A 9,641-nucleotide genomic window follows, 5' to 3' on the forward strand; every position below is an offset into this window, starting at 1 on the left:
CGTCAGCAGACATCCACCCATTTCAGTGGAGCAGAGGGATCCTGCGAGGTGACTGTGCTCTCTCTCAGGCCAAGTCAGACGCGAGGACCCAAGAATAGGAGCAGTACTGGAGCAGGAACAGGAATATCCTCCTGAGTCAGTGCCACGACGCTGACAAACCACGCTCCCCGGCAGAGCTGCCTCTGCTCCGATAATCAGCATCCTATGCTATTCTGCTCAAGATGGCGGTGCAGGCAGCGGAGAAGGACGGAGTAGTGAGTATTTTGAAGGTTTTCGGGGAACCGATCCGGGGTTACGTGTGTTGGTATTTATTTTCTGTGCACGGGGGCCTGTTAGTTGCGATTTAAGCGCACCGTTAGGTCGATTATCCGGCGCTTATTGTAAATGCGGAGCGCCGGGCGCAGCGCTTTCAGAGCGTAGGGCGACTCCTCTTTCATCTGTGGCCGGGGAGGAAATGGGGAAATCCAATACGCTGTGGTGAAATGCACCGGCGGTGTGTGCTCTTCTAGGCCACCCAGCCGGTGCGCATTTCCATCGTAGTGCCAAATGGTGCCAAATGTGGGGCTCATTTATAATAACTCATGGCTCCCGGCAGGAACGCTGATAACAACATGACAGGTCTGCTGCCACCTCGTCATTGTTGTTGCACGCCGCGTACGAGGCCACACTCTTGTGCATATATTGAATGATAGGCCTGTAGCCTCTTGTTGTGCCTTTAACCTCAGCCATGCAAGTTGTATATCCTACCTGACAGAGCGATAAATGATACTTTGCATCCTGTGTCTTTTGTCACTGGTGTTGAAGAATGTGGAAGAAGACCACCTGAATGACTCGCTGGGGAACCCCGGCCTCATCTCACCTGACAAGGAGGATTTATCACGCCTCCTGGTATGAAATATTTAAACGATTTCCCGAGTTTCCTTGTTTGATGCTCGCTCCTGGCTGTGCGTAATAAATTCAATGTGTGCAATGCGTAGACGGTGCCATTCAGCGGGCGTATCCGGGGGGGCATGCGGCCGGGGAAGAAGATAATAGTGATGGGCATCGTGGACCTGGAGCCAGACAGGTAACATAACACCTCACAAAGGCATGCATGCACACACTCTTTATCTGGAGCCGTGTTTTTATCTCTGCATATTTAAAACATTCTGATTTACGTCTGCACAGTACACATTCTTTGCTAAAGGATGTTAGAGATAGGGTTTTTTTTTTTTGTTCTTAGGCTAGTCAGACTTGCACGGCCACTCGAGGACACACTGAGTAATGCGTAGGCAGCCAGAAAGAACAGTGGCTCCTTAAGTATGCAGAGACAGGGCGTTCCCTCACCAGCAGGGAGAAAAAGGGGGGGATTTTAAAAAAAAAATTAAAAAAGAGAGAGATCCAGTGAAGCAGATTTGTTTGGGTGTGTCCTTACCCTACATGGAAACTTGTGTCAAACTTGGAAGAAACCTCTCGATGACCTCATCTTGTTTAGTGCCTGCTGCTGGGAGGGTTTTCCATGCCAAAGTTCATGTGAATGTCCCAACAGACAGAGCAGCTCCAAGGCCTAAACACACACTGTCTTTCTTTGTTGCGTCTCATTACTTAGAAACTTGATGCCTGTAACTGTGACCATAAACTTACACCAAGGCGCATAACTGTGCAGCAGCAGCAGGGGAGGGTGGATAAACAGAACTAGCAGCAGGGATTATGCATAATTAACTCACAATTGGTGAGAATTGTTCTTACGCAGCAGAATTATGCATCTCATTTATCCCAGATTATCTGATGTGTGCTTTACCACTGCATCCTGCCTGAATACCCGATGCCTTGTTTTTTTGTTTTCTCATACCCTCAGCTTTGATGTCAGCCTGACCTGCGGACGTGATTCAGAGAAAGGGGAGCCTCCATTTGATGTGGCCCTGAAACTCACGGCTCGTTTCACTGACCGTCAGTTCCTTCGCAGTGCTCGGGTTTCTGGGAAATGGACAGAGGAGGAGGCGTCCACTGTGTATTTTCCCTTCATCCCCGATCAGCCTTTTAGGGTAAAAAAAATCCCTTTTCTCACATCAAATAATTCTGGGTAATCCCCAGCAGTCGACTGTAGCAGAGATATTTTCAGAATTAGTTATAATGTATATTATCTGGCAGCATGATACTAAAACACAAACAGGAAATGTTGTCCATGCTTCATCATATTGTAATGTAAATACAGCCTGTAGCCCATATAGTGGCCTGTTTACTGCGTTAGGGCCCACATCAGCTGTTGTGATGTGCTGAATGAGTTGGAGTTGGAGGGTGGAGGGGGTTGAGCAGCAGGGCATATGCATGATGAGTAATCTCATAACACCCGAGGACTTGTTAGCTCTTAAATGTCATATTCTGCTCCAATAAGTCTGAATGTGCACATGAATAACACACATGGTGTACGGCTAAAAATATCCAATAGTGGCAATGAAGCGAAGAACAAAGCATGAAGTTTCTCGAGATGTTTTCAGGACACTGAATGAAGTTATTCTTTCTCCCGTTTAGCCGAAGGTCTGTTTAAAGTGCCAAGGTCACGACACCCACACGTCACCGTGAAATGCACCGTAACATTTGCTGCAGTGTTGGCAACTCTGTGAAATCCATATAGAGGTTATACTTGAGGAGCTGGAGGCTAAAAGATGGCAAATGCCCAAAGCAACTGGGTCGGTAATTTGTGTACTTGTAACCATCTCTATTGCGTAATGTCTCGAAATGTTCAGGGCTCTAGTGCATGTGTACAAATTTAGTAAAAATTTATTTTGGCACGGATTGCTGGAGCTATTTTTATTTATCTTGCATAGTGATTGTGACGTGATCTGCTTGAGGAGGAGGTCCAAAGTCTCTTACAGGTGTGCACTGCAGCTGAGTTTGGTTCACTGTCAAAACCAGTGCATATGATGAATCTCCTTTGCAAACTTAAACAATTCAGTAACCCCTTGCTATCCTATTGATGGGGTACATTATACTTATCATGGTGGAGACCACTCCACCATGATAAGTTTATGGATTTACAGTGATCCTTACTTCTAAGGAGACACACACAATGTGAGCAAAACTATTCCAACATCATAACAGAGCCACTGGATCCCCTCATTGCAGGGGTCAAGGGTTTTTGCTTAGTGTGTTTTCCAGTCTGTAATATCTTTAAAACTCAGCTGTCCAGCATTTAACATCTGCTAAATGGATGCATGAGAGAAATTTTTACAAAGAGAAACTCTTTCTGTTTTTTAAGAATGCGTAATATGCATATGCAGACACAACAACTTAAGTTATTTTTAGAGGTGAACCCTGCATCTGGTTGTTGAATGTCAGCTCTCTGATAAAGTGTCATTGTTTGTGGTTGCAGCGTGACTGAGCAGGTCGGCACAGTCGTGACTCTGTCGAAAGCTGGAGGCTGGAGATTAAGTTTGCCATGCAGAATGTTTAAAACAAAGGGGCATGTGGAGAGACACATGATGTGCTGTGGTCTCAGAGCAGGATGGCTTGTTTCTGCTGCTTCATCTGAAACGTTCTGCCTTGAGTTGTTTGACGGTTTCTTTTTTTTCTTTTTTTAAAATTTCCCCCCACTGGTATAAACCACGCGGAGGTGTTTATGCAGTTACATTTTTTGTTGTCGGTTTGTTAGGATTCAGTGTGTACACGTACAAACAAGAGAAGAAAATGAGAGCGAGGCTCAGCTCTAGCCTACTTATTCAACATCAACTAAAATAGCTGATAGTCATCCTCAGTGTAAGGGGTCATTTGGTCTTTCTCCTTACAAGCGGATGTCTTTATCATGCACCCTAACCAAGGAAGAAAAAATGACAGATTTATTAATCCTTTATTTATCCAGGTAAAAAATCTCATTGAGATTAAAAATCTCATTTCCAAGAGAGACCTGGCATCATGGCAACAAAAGTCACATACCACATAGGTATATGACATTTAAAACAAATACAATATCCCATACCAACATGTGTAAAATATACAATAACAGATCAAATTAAGAGTACATTAAAAACAATCGCACTGAGTAAAAGAGCTGTTCTCTCGTTCCTTTAAGACAGACTTAAACTCTCCCAAGGTATTTAGCTTGGGTAAAAGACCGAATGTTGAGGCACACAACAATGTGTGCCGCTGGTAAAGTTTCTGAGCTGCCTTTCCTCATAACAGCCATCCCTCAACGTTTTCTCCATTTAAAGCAATGCATTATCAGGGATTGTAACATCTAGTCCTTTACTGAATCTATTTTGTAATTGTTTACTCTAATTAAAACTGCACAAATAATATTTTTATATTAACGAGCAGAGAAAGAAATGGTTGTATAAAGTGTGATGCGTCCCTTCAGCTCATGAGGTGATTGTGTGTAACTCTGACACAGCTTTTTCCACCCGCCCAATTTCCTCTGCTTATTGTGACTGTATGGAATGAGTGTGTTCAGTCTCTACTTGTGTAGAGCGGTATTTTCTTTCCACCTTTTGCCTAACTGTCTTTTTCTCCATGTCTTTCTTCCTTCTGCAGATTGAGATCCACTGCGAGCACCAGAGGTTCCGGATATTCGTGGATGGACACCAGCTCTTTGACTTTTATCACAAAGTAAAATCTTTGCCCTCTATCGACACAGTACGAATACAAGGAGACCTACAGATCACCAAGCTCGGTTAACTTGCCCTCTGACCAATTCCCGCTCCGCAAGTCGTGTGTGAAGCAAGGACTTGATCACACATGACCACACACACACGTGCGCCTGTTACATCATCATCCATAGCCCATCGTACAGCACTGCATCAGCATAGTAACTGGATCAAAGTTTTTCTGCTTCGCTGTTTCTTCTTCTTCTTCCTCTTCTTTATGTTGAACCAGGATCTGATGTGATGGTGCTTTGTGGGTGAATGTGTTTGATCCATTTTTCAGGTATTTTTCCCTTGTAGCCCCAGTTTTTAGATCAGCGAACTTGTAGCTTATTTATAGGACATTCCACTTTTATGTCGAATCCTTTAGGGAATTTGAGATGGAGGCAGGTGTGGAGGTTTGAAGAAGCCAGTTAAGATAAAAATATCTGACACTTAGCAGCTGAAGTGAAAGTTAAGTGTTGCTCATGGGTAGAACAAAATCAAAAACTTAAACTTAATTCAACTCACTTTGTTTAAACATACAAGCGTCCTCTTAAATCTTTTGCTGACCAAGCAACGTGAACATATGTGCAGTAAAACTCAGACAGGCCAGAGCAGTGTTCCCAAATTAGGCGGATACATGCAACTGGTTTCAATTCAAATATACCTGGACATATATGTATATTTGATATGCTTGAGTTAGATTGAGCTCAGCACAGCTGGATGTGTATTTCAAAAACTCATCTGAGCACAACACAATACAGCATAGCGGCCTGTTTTCTCTCTGCTGATGTATATCCAACTCTGCTGGCACTCCTCTGCATCCCTTGGGTTTATTCCAGTTGTCATGGTAACACGTTGCAGCCTCATTGACCTAAATACCCAAAAATGAGGATTATATCATGACAAGATGTAGCATCCCATGCTTAACACAGCGTGTCTGGGTAGTTTGCACTTTTTTTTTTTTTTTCTTAACTACAGCCACTCTCCTGTAGGTAGATTACGCTATAGAGCTGCAGAGAAATGAATTTAAAATTTGACTTCTGCTCCTTTTTCCTTTTGCAAGCCTCATCAGAGTTGAACACTAAAATAAGATAGAAGTTTTACTCCTTATATGAAGAAGAAACCGTGCTGTCAGAGAGGTCACAGGTTCAGCCGGGTGCAGGTTCAGTCACACGTTTTGGAGTCAGAGGTCAGATCCTGGGGGTACTTTGAATGTATAGGGTTGATGTTTTTTGTTTATTATTTTTTTTTAAATAGTAGCATAGAAGATATAGTGATGCACAGATTGATTTCTCAATGTCACAGTTTTTGGTGGTATGGCTGGTGCTGTTTTAGTCCATTATAGGTCTTGTGTGTCTCATGGCTTTTTAAAAAAGAAAACGGTTTTCCTGAATCATTCCTCATCGGCATCTTGCCCACACTGATGCAGTCTCATCCTTTCCTAGTGCTGCAGGCTGTGTTTTAGAAGTGTAACTAACACAAATATCTGGTCTCTTATGCGTTGTTTTCTTTATGACAGTTTCCTTCACTGGGGCAGGGAGCAAGTTCTAAAAAATATATACAAATAGAGAAGATATCTTCAAGTTAAACCCACAAGTATTGTGTGTATGAAATCTTAAGGTGCTCTGTTTACACTCTTCCAGTATCAACATTGACTATGCGTTATGAGGTTTTTTTTCATACTCTAGAAAGATGTAAAAACTCACTGCAGACATTAAAAGGTACTTTTTTTTCTGTTTATGCATTTGTGTTTTTTGGCACAACTTCACCTACTTCTAATATGCATGTAGGAGAAGGAAAGGTCTGAGGAAGACAAAGCTCTTGCAAAAAGCTGGCCAGATTTGTTCCAGACAAATGGCTTAGGGCAGAAATAAAGTTTCTCTTTGTTGCTGAAGCCTCGACCTCTTTAAAGGGTTGTATAAGAAAAATGATTTAAGTTATGTTTATGGGTTAGTTATTAGCCTGAATATATTTGCCAAGTTGTGGAAAATCCCTTTTGTGTGTAATTAAAATTGTATTTATTAAAAGTTGGTAAACGGCTATTACCAGTCCCACTTTTAGAAATGTTAATAAATCATTAAAGTTTCCTGGGTTTATAAAGATGCATTAAAGCTGAAATTATAAACGTTGATAAGCTGTTCATGAATAATAGATACGCTCTGGTGCAGATGCCCTGCAGCTGTTTCCCAGACACTTAAAAAAACAAGGCACGTGTCATTTCACATTAAGGGTTAGCCAAGGGGGTTTTTCACAACTGAAATGTTTCCTGAAACTGCTCATAAATGTGATTTGTTACACATTTATAACACGTTAGGGGCTGTAACAGAAACCAAAGTCATGATACAAATAGTACATTTTGAAGGTCATTCAGGTACAGAAGTATCATGCATCACAATAATGGAAAAATGGAATGGCGCACGCTGTTTTTCTAGAATTATTACATTGTTAGAAATCATTAAACTATTCGATAGAAATTCACAGAATAAATGATCACAACTTGTAAATGTTGGAAAGCGGCGCTGCTGGTTCGGTTTATGACAGTAAAACCTAAACCAGGTTTCATGAGCCCTTTTGAGGACTCTATTTTTTTAGCAGTTTGACACTGAAGAAGTGAACAGCAGTTGCCTGCACAAAACTGCTCAGACATTTTGACATTTTCACCCTCGCATATTCTGTGTTTATCATAAGCCAATGATGGTTTTTGGATCGATTTTTTGCTGCTGTAAAGTTGGAGTAAGCCATGAATGAGGCTTCCTTTGTGGGCAAACTCTAAGGAAACTTCTTCATTACCTGTGGGCAGCGTTTGTCAAAATGCAGAAAGGCTGCTTTCTATACATGCATGAGTATTTACTAGTTCCTTTGACATAGCAATAACATCGCTGCTCCTAGAGCTGGCTCTAAGCTTCTTTTTGCCTGGTTGGTCAGACAGCGTCTTCCTGAGTTCCTCGTTTTACCCAAATTTATTCTGGACACAGACGAGCGTGGTACTGAGAATTGCAGTGAGACAGATAGGTGTGTGTGAATCATTCTTACTTCAGTATTACAAGGGCAAATGTGTCCAAATAACATGTAATTATGCTGATTGGGCATGTTGTTGGATGCTATTAGTATTCTCGTGACCATATTAATGTTAATATAGTCCATGGAAGTATGTTTGAGTGATGTAAAAACAAGATGTGTGTTGAAGGGTGATGCAGGTTCATGTTTTGGGTCTTCAGTTTACTGTGTTGACAGCAGCAGGAGGTACGGGGGAGGGAGAGGAACAATTCAAGGCTTCCTGTGCTCATTCCAGGGAGCTCTTTATATGTGTGCAGAGCTGAGCTGGGAGTCTGTTTGGCTCAGCATAGTGTACACTTGAACTCTGCCCATTAGCAAATTGTTTCTGGAACTGCTGTGTTTTTTTCCCAGCTGAGCGCAGTTTGTTTTCCTCTAGCTTTTTAGATGTGGTGCAGGTACAGGATAAGCTTGTGGGGTACTTACCTATTTTGTACTGTTGCACTTTAAAAAAAATGAAGAAAACAGTTAAAGCATTTTTACTGTTAAATATGCAGGCCCCTTTTTCTGATCTCCCAATGATCCCACATCTTTTGAAGAACAACCTTGGGAAATCATAATTTATTGCTCTTTGTGACTCTTATTTTATTTTCTCTGCAACACTTTAAAAACGGTGGATGTCATTTTCTGGCTGATTGTAATCTAATGATAACCCAGGTGAAATTACTGTCCACAATCACCCCAGTTATTCAGGACCTGCCCTTTTATACCCATTCAGTGAAGTAAATCTTTACATTCTTCCTACCCTTAAAATCCAGCAAGTCTGATGTAAGAGGAGTGTTTGTTTGTTTTTTTTACCCATGTCTGTCTGTTTGTTACCCTGCTTTCGGACTTTGGATGTACGTGGACTCAGGGTTTTTATTTTTGAAGAAAACACATGAAAGCATTTGTTGTGCATGTAAGCTAGTACCTGGCAATTTGGAAAGACGACAGATTGACGTACCAGCTATGTATTGCCAGTTTCTGTTTCAGTCAAGCATGCGGTTTTATTTCTTTTTGCCATCTATCCACTGTCTGTTCTTTTGGGCTGTATTTTTTTATGGCCTAATGTGGACTCGAGTATTGAATTAAAATCATTTCCCCATGAGTTTCACCAGGTTAAAGAGCGGTTTTCTAAAAGGTGCTAAAATGACTTCATGGTGTTCATTGAGTAGAAGTAGGCTGATGTGTTGCTGATGTGTTTGTGCGGTTGATCATGTTATCATTTGTATTTATTACACCATAACCAGCAGCTTTGTGTGTGGTAAAGATATCCTGACTGTATAGCTAACGTTTTGCTGTTTATATGAAGGCGCGTTGAAAAGCTGAGTCTTTTATAATAATGAAAGTGTTTTCTTTGGCTCTGGGTTCTGATGTGTACAAATATTACAAATTGTATGAAAAAGAGTATTGTCTTAAACTGCAACCTTTCCCATTTCCAGATGCTTTTCTTTTAACTGCACAACAGTTTCCTGTCATTGTTTTCAAGGATGTACTGAGTCTGAGGATCACTCGTGTGCCGGCTGCAGTAACTTTGATCTCCCTGATAGTCTTTCATCTCACGCATCATGTTGGCTGTTTGATCTGCTGAAAACAGGAGTACTTGTAATTACCACATGGTGTCACATTCCCGAAATAAATAGAGTTGACTGTAAACTTTGTGAGAATGTGCACACGGCCAGTGTTTAGATGAACACAATACATGCTCCAAATGTTTTTTCCCCCTCTATGCTTTTGTAAAAACAGCTCCTTTGCAAACCAATAAACTTCTTATGTTGAGTTTTTTCTTGTGATCATGTTTTTGTGTTAAATAATTTTGAAGGTTATAGATGCATATCGATAAGTAGATTGATGATATATATTCGTCTCCTGTCTTTGTGTTTAGACCTGTCTTGCTCTTTCCCCTCACTCCAAAACCTGTTATGGCAGATAGATGTCTTCCGCTGGTTTTGCTTGAGGTATCTTTCTGTTAAAAGGGAATTCTTCCTCCCTGCTCCTCTAAAACAT

The 9,641-nt window shown here is 41.4% G+C and overlaps 1 protein-coding gene across 2 annotated transcripts; it reads left to right on the forward strand.

The window, feature by feature from the left end:
• Positions 1–9,413, forward strand: lgalslb (lectin, galactoside-binding-like b). 2 transcript variants are annotated; one of them, XM_006783538.3, is made up of 5 exons: positions 1–254; positions 796–888; positions 978–1,066; positions 1,838–2,024; positions 4,507–9,413. In XM_006783538.3, exons 1-5 carry the CDS (start codon positions 222–224, stop codon positions 4,648–4,650), a joined length of 546 nt encoding a protein of 181 aa, XP_006783601.1. In that variant the 5' UTR covers positions 1–221; the 3' UTR covers positions 4,651–9,413. The 2 variants fall into 2 exon arrangements, with proteins under 2 accessions (XP_006783601.1, XP_006783602.1); XM_006783539.3 differs by having other exon boundaries at positions 2–254; positions 805–888.
• The last annotated feature ends 228 nt before the right edge of the window (positions 9,414–9,641 follow it).

Source organism: Neolamprologus brichardi, chromosome 13 (genome assembly GCF_056152115.1).
Source record: "Neolamprologus brichardi isolate AB-2024 chromosome 13, ASM5615211v1, whole genome shotgun sequence".
Lineage (NCBI taxonomy): Eukaryota > Metazoa > Chordata > Actinopteri > Cichliformes > Cichlidae > Neolamprologus > Neolamprologus brichardi.

Coding starts and splice junctions, on each gene's coding strand:
- lgalslb (XM_006783538.3), top strand. CDS start 222: ATGGCGGTGCAGGCAGCGGAGAAGGACGGAGTA. Junction 1,067..1,837: donor GTGGACCTGGAGCCAGACAG/GTAACATAACAC, acceptor TCATACCCTCAG/CTTTGATGTCAGCCTGACCT. Junction 2,025..4,506: donor TCCCCGATCAGCCTTTTAGG/GTAAAAAAAATC, acceptor TTCCTTCTGCAG/ATTGAGATCCACTGCGAGCA.